Consider the following 22,968-nt stretch of genomic DNA (forward strand, 5'->3'; position numbering starts at 1 on the left):
CCACCAGATAGCAAGAATAGCCATGCGCCAAATGGTAGATCTATTCTTGTCAAGCTTGAGACCATGCCAAGATAAAAGAAGACTGGAAGCCGAATGTGGAAAGCACCAACTGATCGAGAAACTCTGACAGAAATCAGCCCAGATTTGAGAAATAAACGAGCAGTGAACCAGCAGATGATTGATGGACTCTGCCTCACACATACAGCAGAGGCAGACATTAACGATCTGCATGCCCCTCTTAGATAGGTTATCAATGGTAAGAATTCTATTTCGGCCCACCAGCCAGCCAAAACAAATGTACTTGGGGGTAGCTGGGTATTTCCAGATGAACGGGGAGACGGCATAGGGAGAGGGCGACGCAGGGTAGATGTGGGAATAAAGAGAGCCAAACCCATTTTGAGAGTTTTGCCAAACTAGAAATATAGAAATATTTGATACAAGCAACTTGACCGATAACCTACGGAAATCAATAAAATTCCATAGGAACAAAATCCAGTAACCTCATGAGAGAAGAACTAAACCACATGCATACCATTTCATGAATCCTCATCACGAGTTTCTGCTAGTTCTTCTATTTCATCCACATCATCGAGAGCAATATATTCAGGGTCATCATCAGTAACCCCATCACTTGGATCTGCCAAAGTTGGAAAAATTAGCTAAGTAAGAGCAGAAACCATATCCAAAGAGGAAAAAGGATCCATGAAGAAACTCATCTGAAATGAGAAAGAGAGAATTCGCTGTTGACTCAAGGACAATATGTATACATGGATTAGATGCCTGAGTAAATTGGTGAATTTCTGCACGTGCTTTGACTTTGTATGTGCATTCCTATCTGTGCATCGCATGCATTTGTGTAGGGAATTGGGTGTATGTGGGTGTTCATATGGTGTTTGCGAATATGTCTGCTATATGCATGCGACTGTATGGTTATCCATGTGCATGTGTGCATCTGTGCCATTTGTAGGCAACAGGGTTCTCATGTCTGTGGCATGCTCGTGTGCATGTGCTAGTGCGTGGATGCAATCAAAAGATTGTGTTCAAGACTGCATGCACCCACGCATGTGTATGCATCTGTATAGGTTTTGCTAAACCTTCACGGGGACATTTGCAACATCCATAAAGATTTTAATTGACACATGGCAAACCCAGTCATCTATCAGGATGGTTCATTCAACAGTACCATTGGGCGCAAGCAATGGTGCAAGAATCATGCTGATGGGATGTTTATAACCAAATATATAAGCCAATTTGTTCCAACTGGCTGTTTTTCACAAGACAAATCACAATCATCAATATTTCAGAAAAAAAAAAAAGGTTTGGAACACTACAGTGAGATGTGAAAGGTGGGTCTTCAAATCAGGACTATAGATGAGAATATCGTCAAAAAACACCAATACAAATTGCCGAAGGAAGGGCAGAAAGACTTCATTCATAAGGCTCTGGAAGGTTGCCAGCGCATTAGAGAGGCCAAATGGCATAAACAGAAACTTGTAATGGCCTTCGTGTGTTCGAAAGGCTATCTTTGGGATATTGGCTTCAGTGACTCTTATTTGATGATAACCAGACCGCAGGTCCAGTTTCGAGAAAATGGAGGCTCCATGTAATTCATCTAAGAGCTCATCGATAACTGGAATTGGATATCTGTCTTTTATTGTGATATTATTAAGAGCACGGTAGTCGACAAACATGTGCCAAGTCCCATCCTTCTTTTTAACCAAAAGAACTGGTGAAGAAACTGGGCTTGTGCTAGGTCAAATGATGCCAGCATCGTGCGTTTCCTCTACCAATTTCTCAATTTCATTTTTTTGGAAATGGCCATATGGGGATACCTGTAAGGCCTAACATTTGTAGGGGAACTATCCGGTTGCAGTGGAATTCGATGGTCCTGAAGTCAGTAAGGAGGTAACCCACTTGGCTCACCAAATATATCAGAAAATTGCTGCTGTAATAAGATAACTAACGGGTCCAGCATCGGCTCCTTAGTTGGCAGAGAATGCAAGAAGCATATGTACAGTCATTGCCCTTTTCGCAAGAGCAGATGATGAAATTCCCCATCGTCAGCCATTGTTTCAAATAAGAAACACCTTTTAGTATGAGTTGGTGTTGATCATGTTGGAACCTCATTGTTAGTTGGCCAAAATCCCAATTAATGGCTCCAAGGGATCGCAGTCATTTGGCACCAAGAACAACTTCATAACCGCACACAGGCAATAGGGAAAAAAAAAAAACTGAAATGAATGTGTCCTTGTGATAACTTCATGTTGTTGCAACGACTGGGACTTTGTACCTTGCAACCATTAGCCACTGCAACACTAATTGGATTGAAGAGGGTTATGGATAGCCCACATTGCTTGGCGATTCTTGGGATGAGGAAATTATGTGTCGATTCAGAATCAATCAGTATAGTTACCGGTTCCTTTTTATACACCCCAGAAGTCACATGGTTCCAGACCATTGTGTACTGAGTATGGCGTTGAGGGAGACTTCCATAGTAGGGGTGTCAGCAATCTCTACCTCTGGTTCAACAGTAAAGTTGTTGCCTTCCTCCATCTCGAGAAGTAGCAGTTGTGGGTGCTTGCAATGATGACCAGGGCAAAATTGCTCATCACAGTTGAAACAAAGTCCCTTAAGCCTATGCTCCCACTGTTCAACCACACTCAATCTTCGTACACCCAGTGGTAAATTACTAGCAGGTGGTGGGGTTGTTGTAACATATCATGTCCACTTCACAGGTGGGTTAGGTAAAGCTGGGGTTGATGAAGTTGGTAATTGAGGCAAAAGACGTGCCATACGGATGGGTTGTTGTCTTGATATTGTAGAGACAATTGTATTGGTTGTTTCTTGTTGTATGGCTATAGCATATGCCTGAGTTGAAGTCGTACAATTGAGCAGTTTAACGCCTGGGCAGATGTCATCATTAAGGCCAGATATGAAGCATCTTATGAGAAATGTTTCATGCAATATCAAGCTACGGTTTGCTAGCCGCTCAAATTTTGACTGATAATCACATACAATTGTAATTTGGCACAGTTTCGCTAATGAACCTTCAAGATTTGCATCGTCAGTTGTCCCAAAGTGTGTGCACAGGGCTCAGTGAATAAAACCCATGTAAGGTGTCCAACTGTACTTGCCAGCCATTGGTACCATGGAATGGCTTCACTTTAAATATGGGTTGCTGCCATGTCCACCATCTGGTTGACAGGCACTCCATTAAGCTGTTGGACTTGTTGTGCCTGAAAAACCCACCCTTCTAGATCATTCCCATCAAAGGCAGGGAAGTCCAAACAAATGGGTCGTCCTTGGTATCCCCTAAAGGGGGCAATTGGAGGTAGGCGAATGTCCGGAGGCTGATGAGGAATGTGGACAGGGTTTGTGGGATTGGTTTCATCAACTTGTGGTGGTGGAGGAAGTAGGGTATTGATGGAAGTTTGCAAATTCAACATAGCCTGTATGAGCTTGACGATTTTAGATGATAATTTGTTGACGTTTTGGCTGGTGGAGGAGAGTTCCATTTGTATATTGTCAACACGTGACCTATTGTCACACCTCCAATAGGCCATGTGTCATCTCCTGCCACATAGGCTGATAGAGTCAATAAACAGTTTTGGTCAAATAACTTCCATATGTAATATATGCAAGATGGTGCATATCTCATGCAAGGAGAGTGGTTATCCTTTTATTTAAATTTGTTGTTAGTCAGTTCCTATTTCTTAGGACAGAATCTCTAGGGCAGTTATGTCAGAGTCTATAAAAGATTGTAATCGGTTGAAAGGGAAAACAAGAAAAAACACTTAGTTATTAGTTATTTAATTTTTCAAGGTATTCTATCAGGGTTAGCTTGGTGTGAACTATTGACATTAGTAGGTCAGTTTTTGGTCTTAGATAATGTTTCCTCTTGTTGAAGAATTTCTTATTTTCTTTATGACTATGAATCCCATGTGTTGATGTGTTATAAAAATTTTATAAAAAAAAATGAGAGAGAGAGAGAGAGAGAGAGAGAGAGAGAGAGAGAGAGAGATCCAAAGATATTGGGAATCATATTGATGCATGGTTTGGTTGAAGTAACTTTTTTTTTTTGGGGGGAAAGATAACCAAATATCACTGAAAGAAGAGGAAAAAGAAACAAAGAGAGAGAAACAGAAAACGGAAACAAAACCAGCAAGGAAAGAAAAAAGAAAAAGCCCAAAACTGAAAAAAGGCGGTCCGCTGAGAAGGCAGACCACACTAAGATTTAAAACAAAACAGAACGGAATCCTTTATCTTTGAATCTACCGCAGCCCATTCAATCAGCAGCCACTTCGCACCAGCAATGGAATTGCTAACAGAATTAGAGAGGTTGTGGAAACAACGATTGTTTCTCTCTGACCAAACGGTCCACCTAAGATCGCCATTCTCCACAGCTGCTTCTTAGATTTGTCCAAGGAGACCCCGAACCACACAGACAACATACCATTCACCGACTCAGAAACAGAGCAAGAATTCCGACCAAATGGAGGAGATGAAACGACAGTGAAGAAGGAGATGATCAACTGATTCCTCCATATTCATGCAACAACAGCAGACATTAACCAGCGGCATCCCCCTTTTCTTTAGGTTATCAATTGTGAGAATTTTCTTCGGACCCACAAGCCAACCGAACATCCGGATTTTAGGAGGGGCCCCACATTTCCAAATGAGAGGCGAAACAGCAGCTGAATAACCAGTGTTGGCTGCCAGCTTCCGATAAAAGGATCTCACCGTGAACACACCTGATTTGTCCCATTTTCAGGAAATTCGGTCGGCGTCAGCTGGGTGAAGCTTGAGCGAGTGGAGGGCGGACAGCAGATTAATGAACTCAGTCTCCTCCCAGTCGTGAAGATGCCACCTGCAGACCACGTTCCAAACCGCCTCCCCGCCAGAAACTGAAAGCACCTGTTTATCATAATTTCTTTGCACTGAGCTAAACGGAAGATGCTAGGGTAGGCTTCTTTGAGCAGCCAATCACCTAACCATGTATCCAACCAGAAACGGATGCAATTACCCTTGCCTGGGACAAACACAACCCCATTTAACACCTGCTTTTGCATGGCGAGAACTCCTTTCCACAGGGCAGAAGCCTTATAAGAGGAGGATGACTTGGACCACCAGCCCCCCCAAATGTGCCATATTTATTCTTGATCACCTGATTCCAAAGGGTCCCATCTTCACACCCAAGCCTCCAAATCCATTTCCCAAAGAGAGCTGAGTTCATGATCTTGAGGTCCCCCCCCCTGAAAGCTGCAACACACCTGCTTCCACTTGACCAGGTGGAACTTTGCTGTCTCTGACTTACCGGTCCACAAAAACTCACATCTCTATTTATCCACTGCCTTCATAATACTAACAGGACATCTGAAGATCGACATGAGGTGCACAGGCAGATTCGAGAGGGTCGCCTTAATGAGAGTATGCTGACCACCACTGGAAAGGAAACGACATTTCCATTTGGCAAGATAAGATTCAAACCGCCCAATCACTTTATCCCAAGCAGATTTCAGGGGCACCCCAATACATAGGGGCAGCGCCACAAAAGAAGAAGGGAGATTCGCCGTCGTACAGCCCAGCTTGAAGGCATACTCTGCCGGCTCCTTCGCCTCCAAATTGACCCCAAACAACTTAGACTTGGCCATGTTCACTTTCAATCCCGAAACCGCTTCAAAACAACGAATAGCCACATGCAAGTTGTCCACAAAAACCGGATCAGCCTCACAAAACACCAGCATGTCGTCCGCATATTGGATGTGTGAAATTGAAGTTTCCATACCTCTGATTGTAACCCCTTGAAAGAGACCTGCCGCTTCACCTTTGGACAATAATCTAAAGAGAGCCTCTCCAACAATAAGGAACAATGTGGGCGATAATGGGTCTCCCTGGCACAGCCCCCTAGAGCTCTTGAAGAAGCCTTTAGGATATCCATTCAGGAGGATGGAGAAGTGAGCTGAACTAATACACTCTCCCATCCACTGGATCCATTTGATACCGAATCCCATCCTCTTCAGCAAATAGAGCAAAAAATCCCAATCAACGTGATCATAGGCCTTTTTAATGTCTAGCTTATAGATAAGAAACTTGGATCAGGATTTGTGAGCAGAATGGAGACATTCATTGGCAATGAGCGCCCCGTCCACGATCTGCCTGCTTGGAATAAAAGCACACTGATTACCAGAGATTAGCTTCCCAATAATCGAATTCAATCTGGTGGCTAACACCTTCACTAGAATTTTGTACGGCCCGCCAAGTAGGCTGATGGGTCTGAAATCCTTCAGAGCAGCTGCGCCAGGAGATTTAGGAATAAGCATAATGAAAGAGGCCCCGGACCCTTTGATAATCTGCCCCTACGATGGAATTCATTGAAGAAGTCCCACAGATCTCCTTTGAGAGAATCCCAGAAATTATGGAAGAAGGAAATGGGAAAACCGTTAGGGCTCGGGGCCCTATCTCCACCAAGAGAGACCACAGCCTGCCAAATTTTGTCCATAGTGAATGGATTTTCCAGAGAATTGGACTCTGCAACAAAAATAGAGGGAAAATTGGAGATTGTCCAAAGTAGGCCTACTGACTCCCTCACCATGGAATTGAGCTTGAAAGAAATTGACCGCCTCTTCCACAATTTTGTCCCTATCCTCTATCCGAATTCCATCAATCACCATGCTATTGATTTTGTTCCTTCTTGTGTTCATACTTGCGACAGCATGAAAGAATTTTGAGTTGTAGTCCCCTTCCTTTAGCCATCTAACCCTGGATCTCTACCTCCACTGCATTTCTTTTTCCAAAGCTCTAGCTGAAATCGCTTGAATTAAATGAATTCGTTGGTGATGGAAGTCTGAAGGCGTATAACCCGATTCAGCTTCAGCATCAAGAGCTTGTAAATCTTCCAGAAAGGCATCCGACTCCAAATCCCTATTATAGAGATTAGACTGATTCCAAACCTTGAGCTTCTCTTTCAGCATCTTCAGCTTGCATGTTAACCTATAACCAGCAAATCCTTCCACCTTGAAACCTTCCCACCATTTAGACACCATCTACGAGAAACCATTGATTTTATACTAAGAATTTTCAAATCTAAATGGTTTAGGGCCCCAATTCTAATCGTCTACCGAGAGGAGCAACGATTAGTCCACATATATCTGGCACCAATGAGAGGAAGGTCCATCAGCTCAAGGTCGTTAATCCAAGACGAAAAGGCCCGCATTGCGGGGGATAGATTGTGGCCATGAGATTTCTCCTCTACTGATCTGACAACATTGAAGTCACCAACAAAGCAACACGGCCCCGAATACCTCTGCCTGGACCTACTGAGCTCTTCCCAAAATTCCTGTCTGCGGGCGTCCACCGACGGCCCACAAACAGAACAGACAAGACAGCGGAACTGAGAAGATCTATCTTGAAGGATGACCGAAACAGAATATTTCCTGGACCAACTGTCCACTTGTTACCATTGAGCGGATCTCCATGCCACCAAAATCCCCCCCCCCCCCCCCACCAACTAGCATCAGTGGCTTTCCACAGCGGCCGCATAAGCCGACTATCGATCTGATGAATCTTCGTTTCCTATAAACAAATAACATTCGGATTTCTCCTCCCGCACGTCTCCTTAATGAGACTTCTCTTCAGCTTTGATCCCACACCCCTCACATTCCACGAGAAGATTTTCATTGAGTCACTTCATTGCCCAGAGGAACCTGAGGAGCGACATCCGTTGCTCTGCTAACTTGGAGAGCAGGTCTCTCGGCAAGACGCCGCAATTCCCTGTTACTGCACGACTTTGAAAGGCATCTTCTAGGGTACCTCAGATTTGTGATTGGTCACAAGTGAGACTCCACACACTGAAACAAAGCAATAAAGTCTTCCAGACAGTCACCAAAAGATAAACCTAGAGCCCTTCCCACGTGACCGATGGCGTTTCTCACCCATTTTTTCTTCTGGATAGAGTCAACAAGCTTCGCCCTTGCCCCATCCTCGATAAGCTTCTGATCCATTGTACCTGCTTTTACGGCCGACCAACCAGTACGAATCTATAAAGGTTCAACTTCCAAAATGTCATCCCCGCACCTGTCTTGAAACAAAGCTAGCAAATCTTGATCAGATAGAGCATCCCTTTCTGAGAGCGATGAGGGAGGGATGGATGAAGGAGAATCGGGGCCATCCGATGCCAACGAGGCATGATCAAACTCTTCGGCCATGATAAATCCCGGTGCAACTTGTCCCGTCTCATGTTTCGACAAGCTGGAAATTTCGAACTGGTCGCACTTGTGAGCTTCAATGGGGACGAAGAAGCCGGGATGGTAATAAGGCTCCTACCCATTATTGGGTCAGGCTGGGGGGAACTATTAAGGTTGAGGGATCTCAGCCGAGAAGAACCCGACGAACCAGATCCATCCTCCTCACCATAAGCTTCAGCTACCACCCGCTATCAGTTAACAGTTTCTCGAGTCAGCTCCCTTCCCACTCCCATATGTCCCCTGCCCCTTTGAGATCGCAGAAGACATCACAGTTCCCACTCCCAACTGACATATCAGACCATCCGACGTCCATTTGGACGTCCCAAATGCTTTTGGGGCTCTAACGTAAACACGCGTCGCGACTGCAGAAGCCCCTCTGTCTCTCTCTGCATGAGGCGACAAAAGCTGAAGCGAGTTATTACGATCACGTGCCTCGCACGCGGAACATATACACGCGTCATGTGCCTCACACGCCAAAGACGCGATGTGTCTCTCTGCCCGAGTCGATAGCTGTTGAATGGAGTTAATGCGCTCGCGTGCCTCGCACGCCAAAGACACATGCGGCGAGACACGTATCGGCTCCCCACAAGAGGAAGACCCATTCTCCATGCCACATGTCACTCTCTCCGACCGCATCAGCTCCACACGAGAGAGCGGACCATTCTCCTCGCCACATCTCAGCTCCACACGTGAGAGAGAACCACACTCAGCGGGATTAGGTTGACAGCTATTGACTGATATGCCTGTACCTTGCAGGTTGCGTGTAGCACGCGATGGCAGAGCATGCGTACAACAAGTCTCTCGATGGATGCCAGTTGTAGGATCACGATCCCGTGCTCCAACGGAGTAGCAGGACCTTCGTTGCACCTTCACGCCTTCTGTCGTCGCCTACGGAGGGGGAGATGATCGCTGCTTCAACTTCCAGACTCCACCCCACCTCGGGTGGAGTTCCTCCCTTATTTCCCTGAGCACCGGGAGTTCCACCACTCTCCCCTCCACAAAAACCTTTAGATGAACCGGCAGCAACTCCCCTTTTCTCATACTGATTTTGGCGCGGATAACTCCCAATTCCTCCCCCATCTTCGTCTTCTGATCAAGTTCTATCAGGGCTCCAATTTTAGAGATGGTTGCAGTAAAAAAGTCTTCGTACCATAATTCAAGTGGGACCCCCCAAATAAGTATCCAGAACTCTTCCAAACTGAAGGAAGAAAAAGCATCCCACGTTTGAACTTTGACAATCAATTCCTCAGGGTGCAAAACACCAGCCATAACAAGGAGCTCCGGATTAACATCTGGGCTGACTTTAATCCATAGATCATTATAACCGATAGGCTTTATGGAGTAGGTGTTCGGATTAAGGCCGCAACATTCCGCAATCCACTTGTTAACCTGCGTCAAGGAAGCTCCCTCTCTGGTGGTCACCACCACCGTGTTCTGCGATGTCATTTAAGACTAAGCGAACCTGTCCTTGCTTATGCATATCAACATCGGGTCGGAAGACTCCGTGATAAGAGGGGCATCAGGTTTCAAGTGTTGAGTACCGGATTGTAGTGGAGTCGTATGTATTGGATCAGTGAGTATTGTAGAATCCGCTGCCACCGATTGCAGTAAAGCCTCCTTGAAAGATTGGCCTGAGGTAGACGGGATGTTGTGGCCAGTTTTCCGAAGGTTTGCGGATCTAATCCCATCGGAGCCCATCTTTGATACCAAATGCGAATCCCCTGGTTTCTTCTGCGTTTGCCTATCCGAACCGAAACGAGCCCTTTGAACTAACATCGGTTTTCCGACAAATTTTTCACCGTGGAGCATTTGAACTGCTCTTCCCAACTCCTCCTCGGAACTCATCCAGACCAGGGCAAAACAACTATAAGCCCCGGATACCCTATCTCTTGGTAGGACGATATCCATAACTGCTCCTGCGCGACCGAAAATTCTTTTGAAGTTGAGTGGCACCCACCCTTGTGGGTATCCCTTGACGAAAAGCGTTGAATATGACGCATAGTCATTTCTTTTCCTGGTCAGCTCCTTCCCTTTCCGGGATTTCCAACTGATCGTCTGCCATTGTTGATGATGATCGTCGTTCTGCACTTTCACCCCTACCTGTATCGCTTGGCCTGGATCGTTTGCAAACCCCATCTCCCCCCAGATCTTCGAGACTGAAATGGGACAATGCTTCAGCATATGCATTCGAGACTGAAAAATGGTTGAAGTAACAGCTCATGCGTGTGTCACAAAGTTCTAGTGAGAACCGCCATTAACAGAACAAACCCAGAAATTGAAAGGCTTCCCCACTGTGAAGGAGTTGAGCAACAAATACAGCCCTGAAACCTACTAATCACTTCAGGGCAGGTTCACAACTTAGGAAAATGAATGAGTTTGAGAGGACACTACCATCTCAAATTCATCTAAAGCTTAACAGTTGAATTTTCTAGATTTCAAGTGTGCAACTGTTATCGCATTGCTCAGAATTGAAGTGTAATTCTGGCATAATTCTTGCCTATAGACAAAGGACTTTGGGATATTCATTCCTTAGTAGCAGGGGAAGTAAGAAGCAGATTCAGGTTCTTTAGCAAGGTAAGGAAAATAAATAATAAGAAAAAGCCTACAAAGTGGGGAACACGGATTCAAGGCAGGAGCCAAACCCTGGTTGAAGGTTTCTACAATTAAGTTCCCATCTACTTATAGGAATTGCACAAACTAAAACCCTTTATTCATTCCCCAAGTTGTACAACCCTAAAAACACCCATTAATCAAAACCTGGAATCTATTTTCTGCACTTATAGGCAAAACAAATCCTAAATAACCCTCACTAGGATTGAGACATCTCAATTATAAGCCTTCCCCAAAACCAACTTCACAACTGTTCATTAAAAGGTGATATATGAAATAACAAAATGAGTATGTTTGGAATTTGGTAGAACCAAGACGACGCTCCTCCGATAACGACGACGCTCCTCCGATGACTACGATGCTCCTCTGATAACGATGCTGGAGACTTTGCAGGGTCGAGATCAAAGCAATCGACAATCGGCGAGATGAATCACGAGGAAGAGAATGCTTGGAATTTGGTAGAACCAAGATGAAGGAACCGAAAAATAGTGGCCCTTGGCCGCGGAAAATACTATCCCACACTCTATGTCAAAGGCTACCCGCATGGTTGGGCTCCTCTCAACCTGGAAAAGGTTTTCGGGCGAGCAAGAGCGGTGATGGATGTGGTCATGCCTCGAGACAAAGATAGCGGTGCCTATCGCAGTTTTGCCCTCGTCCGCATGAGCAGCGAGGCCGAACTGGCCAGGGCAGTGGCCATGTTACATGGTGACAGCTACGACGGAAAAAAGATGTTAGTCCAGAGAGCCTGATTTGGCCCTAAAACCCTACCCTCCGCCCCTAACCGGATGAGGGTCCCTCCTCGACCGTCCAAACCCCTTGAAATCCTCCCCTCTTGCTCCGACATGACTTTCAAACCTCTTGCGCGCCCGGAGGACGTCTCCTTTAGAGATGCTCTTCTACAAGGTCCTCCCAGAACCCCCCCTGTTATGCACCTGCCGGCAGTGGCTCCGGTGGTGCAAACGGTTTCTACAGGCATCGACAACTCACAAGAACAGGCGGACCCTTCCATCTCTGTGGACCCGGCGATCTTCGACAAAAACTAAGAGGATCTACAAAAAACAGTGGTGATCATCACGTCAGATAAAGCAACTATCCCAGCAGTCAGGGAATGGATTAGAGACTGCACCGGATTTCAGTATGGAAACTCCGACATTAAACCCCTGGGATACAATACTCTTTGGGTTCGTGTGTGTCCAGGCCTTAACCCAGATATGCTAAAAATGGCGGGCCACCTACATGCATCTGGACCGGTCATCAAAATCATGGCCTGGGAAGAATTCTCTCTGTTTGGAAAAGAAAATATCTTGGTCAATATTTGGGACGTCCCAATGGAGTGTTGGTTTGACGAATTTATCATCCAAGCAGCATCTAGCCTCGGATTTATCCTTGAAATTGATCCAAAGACGAAGATGGGAGCGGAACTTGGTGTCATTAGAGCTCGGGTCAGAAGATCGAACGGTTCTCCTCTTCCGGCTCATATACAGGTGAAGGTAAACAACCGGACTATCCTTCTCCCGATGATGAAGGAACAACCTGATTCCTTCCAACCTCGATGGGGAGACGTGTGGAACACTAGGGAAGACGGAATCCAGAAATCACAGCAATCGCAGACGCACGAGAGTTCGAGAGAAGATGGAGCACATAACCAGTCCTCCCGCGGACTACGGAATCATCAGGACGTCCCTTCTCCTACTGCCATCTCAAATCATGTCAGAGGTCGGCTCGCTCAGGCGATACGTGGTAGCACCCCAGCAATGCTTGAAAATCGCATGCCAGGTGATATCTCTGAATTCGGCGGGGCGATATCGAAATCGATGGAGATCGATCCACGTGTCTTGGAGATCGCCTCCCCTGACCGAAAGGACGATCTTTCCCCTCATCGCTCGACGCTCATGTTGACACGTCACCCCATCCCCCCTGCAGCTTAATCAATGCGACTCTATCGATCGCGACCTCCCCACCGCAGAATTTCGACACGGGTCACTTGACATCTCTGTTGACCGGAACCGATCCCTCCACATGGACATTCTCCCTCGCTCCCGGAAACTGACGTCTTTGGTCGACTTAAGCTCGATTAATTCGGGTCTGCTCTCTACCCGAATCCGATTACCTACCCCTAAATGGGCCTCCCTCAATATATCCGAACCCGTTCCCTGCAACCCCAACCCCAACATCCTTCCTCTAAACAATACCCCTCCCGAGTATCATTCAACTCCCACCCGATCCCAACACATGCCCTCCCTCTCTTATTCCATTAAACCTTCTCACTTAGCCCTTGCGGAAGGCATCCTCAGAGATAATTTGATAGACCATCAGTCTTCGGATTCTCACCCTGTCTCCCCCGTCCCCTCATCCCCTCTTCTTTCTAAGTCCTAGAGCAGAGACCGGGCAGACCTAGGACCCCTCACTCTGTTCCAAGAGGAGACCACCAGCGACATTATCATGGCAGAACCACTGCAGATGTGCGCAGATTTCCCTCATGCTGGCCAGGTCCACCTTTTGGAGGGACCTTCGGGATACAAAAACAGAGACAAAATCTTCGAACAAATTCGAAACAAAAGATGGATTAAAGATGTTATGGGCTGCGTGGGCCGTTCGCTGGGTCTCTCGTTTGGAAACAGAACAGAAGACTATACCGACCTCTTCCAACTCCTCGAGAACAGAGGTAGACCCCTCCCGCCATCAAAGACGCCGGTCAAACATCCTCCATGTTCCGCAAGCAACAGGGCGCTACATACACCTCACCCTCCTCCTCTTTCTACCTCCACATCCTCCATGTCCAATAGACGTGGTCGAAGGGGATACCGGGGCAGCTCAGTTTCTCAATGATCATCCTCTCATGGAACGTCAGGGGCCTGGGCTCCAAACAAAAAAGGAGCCTGATCAAACGATCTATCAGGAGAAAATCCCCGAATGTCATCTGCCTGCAGGAGACTAAAATCCCCTCCTCTGCTAATCTTCTGGCCTCGATTTGGGGGGTTTCAAACGGGCAATTTGTGACCCTAGACGCAGATGGCTCGTCTGGAGGCATCCTTATTGCCTGGAAATCCTCCAGGTGGGATTTACAATCCTCACTGATGGGGTCTTTTTCGAAAGCGATCATCCTCAAAGATAAGTACTCTAACTTATCCTTCCTCATCATCTCCGTTTATGGTCCTAATGATGACTCCTTAAGGCAAAATTTCTGGAATGAGCTAACTGCCATCAGACAGTCTTTTTCAGGTCCTTGTTGCTTCGTAGGTGACTTCAATATCATCAGGTTTGCGGAGGAACATTCCTGTAGTAGGAGATCTAGCAATGCTATGCAAACTTTCTCAAACTGGATTCAGGATCAGGAGCTCGTGGATCTCCCGCTCGCAAGTGCCAGATATACTTGGTCCAATGGTCGAAAATCCCAAATTCAATCTCGTTTAGACAGATTTCTCCTATCCCCGGATTGGATCCAAAGTTTTCCCGCTGTCAACCAGATTGCTCTTCCAAGGACGACGTCGGACCACTGCCCCATCCTTCTCTCGGAGTCTGAAGTAAATTGGGGCCCCAAACCTTTTAAATTCAATTCCGCCTGGCTCCGCATTGAAGGTTTCAAGGAGAAAATTATCGAGTGGTGGACCTCTTTCCAAGTCAACGATTTTGCCAGTCACAAGCTGATTTGTAAACTCAGGTATATCAAGGAGAAGCTAAAAGAATGGAAGGAATCTTAATTTCGATAGAGAGAGGCTGAGACGGAAGCTCTTATTGCTGAACTTCAACGCCTTGACTCTACGGTTGAAGGCTCTGATATTTCGGAAGACTTTCTTTCCAGACGAATCCAGATTATCCAATCCCTGACGACCAGAACTCTTGAAGATGAACATACTTGGAGGATGAAATCTAGGTCCAGATGGATATCGGAAGGAGAACAAAATACTCGATACTTCCACGCCATAGCTAACATGAAGACAAGAGCGAATGCCATCCTCACCATCTCCAAAGACGGCGACCAAACTGACGACCTGGACGAGATCTCTCAACTTGCTATCGATCACTTCACCTCTGTTCTCACCTCCGAGGGCTGGAATAGATTTCGCTTGGATGGCATCCCCTTCTCCTCTCTTCTTCAATCGGATGCGGACTTTCTGGAGATCTTCTCAGATCAGGTAGCCAAATCGGCCATGGATGCCATGGAAGGTGATAAATTGCCAGGGCCTGATGGATTTCCCATCAGTTTCTTTCAATATTTTTGGTAAACGGTTCGTCCAGATATCATGAACTTCCTCAATGAATTTCATTCCAGAGGCAAAATCTCTAAAGGTATAGGAGCTTCCTTCATCGCCCTCATTCCAAAAGTGGTTGGCGCAAGCTCTTTCCTTGAATTCAGACCCATTAGTCTGATCGGAGGCCCGTATAAAATCCTGGCTAAAATCCTGGCCATCAGATTATCGTCAGTAATGGGGAACCTGATTTCAAATTATCAACATGCTTTTCTAAGGGGTAGACAGATAACCGATGGTGCATTAATCGCTAATGAAGTGCTTCACACCTACCACTCGACGGGAACGAAATCCATATTCTGCAAACTTGACATTGAGAAAACTTATGATCATGTTGACTAGGGGTTTCTTCAATATATGCTGATCCGCATGGGGTTTGGAGTCAAATGGAGGGGTGGGATTCAATCCTGCATCGAGTCGGCCCAGTTCTCAATCCTCCTCAATGGTGTCCCAAAAGGTTTCTTCCCTAGCTCTAGGGGCATTCGGCAAGGGGATCCTCTTTCCCCTCTCCTCTTTCTTTTCATCGACGAGGCCCTATCTCAGATGATTCTCAAGGGCCAAAGCGTGGGCCATTTCAAAGGGATCTCTATGCCAGAGGTCCATATGCCCATCTCCCACATCCAATTTGCAAACGACACCCTTATCATGCTTGAAGCAGAGGCGGAAGCCGTTCTCAACCTTCACACTACACTCCGATGCTTTGAAGCTGTCTCTGGTCAGCGAATAAATATGGACAAATCGAAAATCTTTGGGGCCAATATTCCGAAGCAGGACTTGTCTGTTTTTGCTAATTCGTTGGGGTGTACTTATGCTCAATTCCCTACCTCATTCGTTGGGCTTCCCCTAGCTATCTCCCCCCCCCCCCCCGTTGTCGATGTGGGACAAGGTTGTGGACAAAATCCACAAGTCGCTGGCCACGTGGAAATGCAAATATCTATCCATTGGGGGAAGACTCACCCTTATAAAAGCTGCCTTATCTAACATTCCTATATATTTCATGTCCCTCCTGTCGTGGCCCCCTGCTGTTCTGCGTTGGATCGATAAGTTGAGAAGGGACTTCCTATGGTGTGGGAAGAAAAATCAAAAGAAATTTCATCTCCTAGACTAGAAGGAGGTCTGTAGCCACTTTCAGGAAGGTGGAGCGAGCGTCAAAAACCTTAAAATCATGAACAGAGCCCTACTGGGTAAGTGGTCATGGAGGCTAGGATCGGAACAGGATGCGCTATGGTGGTCTATAATAAAAGGAAAATATGGATCTTCGCCCAGGGGGATGGTGGACAAAGGACTCTTCGGCTTATAGAGCGTCTCATATCTGGAAAGGTATCCTTCGCTCTAAAAACAGTGGTTGAAAACACGGGCTTCGAACTGGGGAATGGTGTCGCAATTCGTTTCTGGGAAGACCAATGGTTGGGGGAATCGACGCTCAAGGACCGATTTCCGTCCATTTACCGCCTCGCCGTCAACAAGAACACCCTGGTCGTCTACTTCTCCTCCACCGACTCAGGCATTGTCTGGAACATACTTGTTCGCAGGAACCTTAATGAATGGGAAATAAATGACTACACCAATCTCCTCCACTGTTTGGCCTTAGCTTCTCCGAACCTGGCGATTCCTGATAAGATCTTCTGGACGAAAGAAAAATTGGGCCGTTTCTCTGTGAAGTCTCTATACTCGCTTCTAATTCCCAACTCTCCCCTGCGGTCTCGTGCATCCCCTTTTCTCTGGAAATACCCTATACCCCCCAAGTTCATCTGTTTTGCTTGGCTCATGGCTAAGAATAGGATCCTAACGATCGACAACCTGCAGAAAAAAGGAATGCAACTCCCCAACATTTGCCTATGCTGTATGGGAAATGAGGAGTCTGTCGACCACTTGCTGGTTCACTGCCCATTCATATCCCTCATTCGGGATGATTTTCTTTCGAGATTCAATGTGTCTGGATGCATGCCTCAATCTACTTCTCACTTACTGGATTACTAGAATGGATTTAAATTGGGCAAAAGAAAAACTACGGTTTGGAAAATAACTATCGTCGCTATCTGGTGGGCGATGTGGAAGGAACGAAACAAGAGATGCTTCAACAACTCTCAATCAGCGGCTTCAGTTGTAGGATCCTGGGTGAAGAACCTCACCATCGAATGGGCAGCTATCGTCCCCGATCTGAAGGGTTTTGACTTCCAGTTCTTAGGACACTAATTTTCTTTCCTCTCTTTCTGTTTCTTTTCTTGTTTTCGTTTGTTTTCTTTTTCTTTGCTGCTCCTGCCATCTCGGCAGTCTTTGTAGTTTTTCGCTTGTTTTAATATAAGCCCATTACTTCTATAAAAAAAAAAAAGGTGATATATGAGCTAAGTTATAAAAATAAAAATAAAAATAAAAAAAGAAGAAGAAGAAGAAAAGAAAAAAGATATTTGAGGGAAGTCTATGATTTATTTCACTGGCACTAACAGTGAATTTTCAGGAACATTTAGGGGATAATATGCTATGATTGCATGAAAGTTAATGAGATAAAAACATCAACAGAAACACAAAAGTTTATTTATCATGAACTATGCAAAGGATGACAACAATTACCTCTCCGGTGTAATGTAGGACTCTGTGCTATCATTCTTGATTCTGATGTGCTATCAAGAAGATAAGGGAGTTCTAGAAACTGCAGTAGGGATTCCGTCTGGGGGTTTCGACAATGTCCTAAACAAAATAAATTAAATGAAAAACTGTCACTATGTCAGCGCGCATGTTGCAGTCTTGCAGATTCTAATTTGTCCTTGAAAAAAAAAGTCCTTGAACTATCAATGGAAAATTGTACGTAGTACCTTAAAAAGCAGGAAATCACACATACTACCTTCCCATAAAAAGGCAATTATTGTATGATTACATTAGACAAGATATAGTGACAGCTTTATTCTGATGGTATCACAGAATTGAGGGCCAATTAAAGGACAATAATACGAGGGAGCTGAAAGCAATAACTACTAGCACACATCTGTTTTCTAACATCCAAAACAAGATACCTTAAGTCTAAAAATGATGCCTCCTAACAAGCCTAGTCTGGAAATTTTTGTATGGGTCGTATCAGCAACCTGGAGAGAGCATTCATATTTCCCAGGGTGCAATATTTGCCAGAGAAAAAATCGTGGTTTTTTTTTTTTTTTTTTTGCATTTACTTGGACAGGAGTTCAGGCATGAAATGTGCGGTTGTCGTTTGTCTTTATGTCCAAACCTGTGTAGAAAACCCCAATATACAATGTGCATGTATATAAGGATTGAGGAGTGATACCAATACCATATGACTGGTCTTATACAATGTACCTTGACATGCATTGTGATGGAACAACCTGCCTATATCAGCATGCTCCAAATATTTCATCTAATGAACCCCGCTGTGGATTAACCACAGTTTAAATCACACTCATCTGATGATCCTAACCATCTGTCTGATCAGTGGCAAGTGGACACTCAGAAAAAACTGAATGTTTTATTACTTGGTAACCAATTATATTGCTACCACAGATGCAGTTTGGCAAAGAGAAGTAGAAAACAGTTAACAGTTTCCTTTTTATGCTGGGTAAGCTGGCTCGAATTCAAGACCTCTCAATGTTGAAACATTACCTGTCTACCACTGAGACATGGGCTCGAAACCTAGTTACAGTATTTATTAAAAAGGGAGCCAGAAAGGCTAAAAATACATCAGCAAGCATAAATTCTGCTGTATGCACCTTGTACATCAATAAAATAAATAAATAAATAAAAGAAGGAGAAGAAGAAGAAGAAGAAAACTGTCCATTCCCAATAGCAATCTTCTGTCTTACAGACCACGAACTCATTAAGGGCCAACATGCAAGATATCATCCTACCCCTTGCAACCTCTATGACCTGACTGACAAAACCAATTTGTTGGGAATGTCCTATTGTTGCATTCCTACTAACTGTTCCATATACCTGCAAGAGAGCACATCCTCACAGAATCTGCCCCTTTATTCCCTCAAACCTAAGTAATATGTGACAAAAAGCTGAGAGAGCAATCGAGGCAATGTCCAATCCAAGGTTACCTGGATCATGGGCCGCTTTGATAAGTGGTACGGGAACAGGAACATGGTACGCTGCTTCCTCCAATACGTGGTACACTAGGGGTAGGATCATGTGCATCATTCCAATGCATACACTGTGTATGCAGTATAGTTTTATATATGAACTCATATTGCAATTTATATGTGAAATGATGAATGTTGTTCTTGTTATAGATCTCGTATAGCTAGTGTTATAATATAACTAAATAAATAAAGGGATATTTATCTACCTTAAGAACAAAGAGCAACAATTTAGGTCGCTAAAAATAGCAATATGGATCGCAAATGACCCATAATCCGAAATGCTCGATCCGGAACAAAAATCATGGGGGTGTCATGTTTTAGGTAACATACTCCAATCTAGACGAAATGGGTGAAGGCACAACGTCCACACCTCTGAAACTAGAAAAAAAAAAAAATAGTACATAAATCATATATGAAAATGAATTATAAATTACATCTTATCAAGGAATGAAGTTTAGCATTGAGTTGTTGATCCTTCTAACTAGGTGTAACTCCCACTTTGAATTGCACTTCAAACTCACACTCCCACTCCCACTTCCTAGCCTTTTATACTCGAAAACATTTTAAAACAGATGCTTCCTCACACCCGCACCCAAATCTGTTGCTAACTCGCTTAACACTTTGTGAAACTTTAAATACTATAATTTACAAGAAAAAAAAAACAAAAAAAATCTTTAAAAAGAAGTGTGAAGCATCTCTGTTAGAGTATAATTAAAGAAAAAGGTTCCTAATCCATAAAGGTATCCCATTGTGGTAACGGTGCCCAGCATTACCGATAAGCTGAATAAACGAAATGGCCAATATGGGGGGATATAATGGCCAATACGCCCCCGTATCAGTCGAATTTATTTATTTATTTATTTTTGGTCAAAAACATCTGGAAAAAATGCGAAAAATTGTAAATATTCTAACTATGCATTCATTTCTAATTTTGAACATGTTTAAGGTAGTGTAACGGTCCAATCTTTAGTGAGAGTGTTTTATCGGGCTGTCTAATAAATTATGAACCTGAAAACTTGGAATTAATTGCAAATCTTTTATATTTAATTATTTAACTATATAATATCAATATAAATTTATTAGAATGAATGTAATACCAAAACATCTCATATTTGTAGGTTTTATTATTATTTATAGTATTGGTGTATTACATACCTCGCGACTCTCATACATTTCATTTCAACACAAAGGTTAGGGATTTTTGATATCATTTTTCCCAATAGATCTTAAGAAAAAATGAAATTAAATTCAAGTGAATAATGTTGTTGATTTGGGGCTGATTTGGCGGACCATTCGATGTCCCAAATCAGCCTTAATTTCATGCAATCTATTGGTACTTATCCCACAAATGGATTGGTGGACATTTATTGGATAGTGAAGAATGAAAAAATATCACATGGTCCTATTTCGAAAAAGAAGTCTACAAATTAACAATGAAAATCATTCAACTAATTTAATTTTTGGATTGTGACTCAGCAACAACGGTCCATAATTTGATTAATTAATTTTGAGTTAATATATCTTCATGTACAATTTTTTAGGGCCATGTACATGGGCCTACCTTGATGTATGTATTATATATCCATGTCGTTCATCCGTTTTGCCAACTCATTTTATGACATGGCAGATCTTGATCTCAGGTGGACCACTAGTAGGTGAGGCCCTGAATGCAAGGCCCATCTCAATGTATTGTTATATCCATGTCGTTAATTTGTTTTACCAACTCATTTTAAGGCATGGTCCCAAAAATCAGATGAATCTAAATCTCAGGTGGACCGTAGTGAGTGATGCCTTGAATGTGGGGCCACCTCAACACATTTGTTGTATATCCATGCCATCCAACCTTTTTGCCAACTTATTTTAGGGCGTGGTACCGAAAATGAGGCAAATCCAAATCACAGGTGGACTGCATAGTAGGGATTAAATTCCGACCATTAAAAACTTCTTGGGCCAAAAGATCTTTTTGGGTCAAGCCGTCGTTTGTGTTTTCCCTTAATCTAGGTCTACGTGACCTTATCAACAGGTTTGATGGAAAATAAACATTACAATGGGCCATAGGAAGTTTTTAACTGTGAGCATTCAATCCCTATTGTGCGATCCACCTGAGATTTAGAATTGTTTCATTTTAGGGACCATGGCGTGAAATGAACTGAAAAAAACAGATGAACAGCATAGATATACAACACATAAATCAAGGTGGGCCCCATGCACCAAAACAGTTCATGTGCATGTGCACTAATCGGCGTATGCCGCAAAGTATTAAAAAAAAAAAAAAAAAAAAAAAAAAACTTAAGTGCTTTGCATTTGTTTTTTTTCCTGTGAGAGAGAGAGAGAGAGAGAGAGAGAGAGAGAGAGAGAGAAGGGGTCCATACCATGGGAAAGAAAGAAGAAGAAGAAGCAGCAACCGCAGTAACCCCGTAGTAGTGTTGCACCAGTAGGGGTGTCAATGGGCCGGGCTCAGGCCTGAAAATTCAAAATTTTGAATAGACCCAGCCCAACGGCCCAACCCGAAACATTCAAAATCCGGGCCGAGACCTACCCCAGGCCCGGCCCGTTGACAGCCCTACACACCAATAGACGAAGAAGAAGAAGAAGAAAATCAGGTGTGTTTTCTTTTTTTCTTTTTTTCTTTTTCTTTTTCTCGTTTTCTTTTAGGTTACCGTGTGATGCAGGACAATTAACCACTTGCTCTAAAAGCTCGAACTGTTAGAGTATGACGAATTAATCCATTTATCTCATAGCCCAGGCCCCACATCTCAAGGGTTAGAACCTCGACCGAACCCTCCTCGTGGGCTCCAAATCACATGGGTACCGCCTCACATGGGCTGCCCACCCCGAGTGTGTCCCCGCATCCCACAGGCTACCCCACTCGAGCCTGGTGTGAAATGCACATTAATCACCCCCGGTGAGGAATCGCGAACACGAGACCTCTCCCGTGGGCCCCGCCCACCCCGAGTATGCCCCTGCATCCCACAAGCGACCCCACTTGAGCCCGGTGTGAAAATGCCACTGCATTACCATGCGTAATGACTGTTACGGGGACCATAACGACCATTATGCCCTGTAACAGCTGTTACGACCCCGTAACGGCCATTTCAATTCTCTTTTTTTGGACCCCACCATTTCAGCCCCGTATCATGTAACGATAAATGCCATTACTGTTACGTATCAGCTGATACGGCTGATACATAACAGATTTGGGACACCTTGCAATCCACACAACCATTCTTCACAAATGCAATTTTTTTACGCAAAAAAACTAAATACAAAGTACACAGTAAACTGGCAGCTTCTTCAATAAACCTTCTATCTGTTTGCCTGAGGTGTAAAGTTTTCATCGAACATGAGAAATTAAAATATGTAGAGAACATTACCTGATGATGAATTATTAAAGCCGGACTGAAAAGGATCGTAAGATGGGACTGTCCTTGAAAAATCAAAAGGCTTGGCCCCTCTAGCTTTTAGCTTATTCCTAACCCACTGTCGGTAATCTTGGTTTTCAAGGTGCTGAGTGCTGCATCACATCGAAAAGGATTGTAGATTAGCAATACTTCCTATATTGCAACTGATTTAACAAAAAATAAAAATATTTCAATTTCACACAAAGCAAACCATAGAGACACACACCCGAACTGCATAGGTCTTCTGGTCAAAGGGAAGATAAAATTGAATTTCCGTGTTATAGCAAGCCACTCTTCGTCATACTGAATTTCGTAAGGTTCCGGGCCAGATTCAATTTCAAGAATCTAGAGAATAAACAACAGCAAAACAAAC

At 44.3% G+C, this 22,968-nt stretch overlaps 1 protein-coding gene across 1 annotated transcript in view; it reads right to left on the reverse strand.

Annotated features, from left to right (window-relative positions):
• Positions 1–382: 382 nt before the first annotated feature.
• LOC131228974 (lariat debranching enzyme) overlaps positions 383–22,968 on the reverse strand; it is a 28,865-nt gene continuing 6,279 nt past the window's right edge. Inside the window, exons 7-10 of the mRNA XM_058224818.1 lie at positions 22,822–22,940; positions 22,569–22,708; positions 17,675–17,791; positions 383–637 (exon numbers count right to left, since the gene is read on the reverse strand). Of these exons, the coding sequence (XP_058080801.1) occupies positions 537–637; positions 17,675–17,791; positions 22,569–22,708; positions 22,822–22,940 (477 nt within the window). The 3' untranslated portion in view covers positions 383–536. The remainder of the gene's footprint in view (positions 638–17,674; positions 17,792–22,568; positions 22,709–22,821; positions 22,941–22,968) is intronic.

This window comes from Magnolia sinica, chromosome 16 (genome assembly GCF_029962835.1).
Source record: "Magnolia sinica isolate HGM2019 chromosome 16, MsV1, whole genome shotgun sequence".
NCBI lineage: Eukaryota > Viridiplantae > Streptophyta > Magnoliopsida > Magnoliales > Magnoliaceae > Magnolia > Magnolia sinica.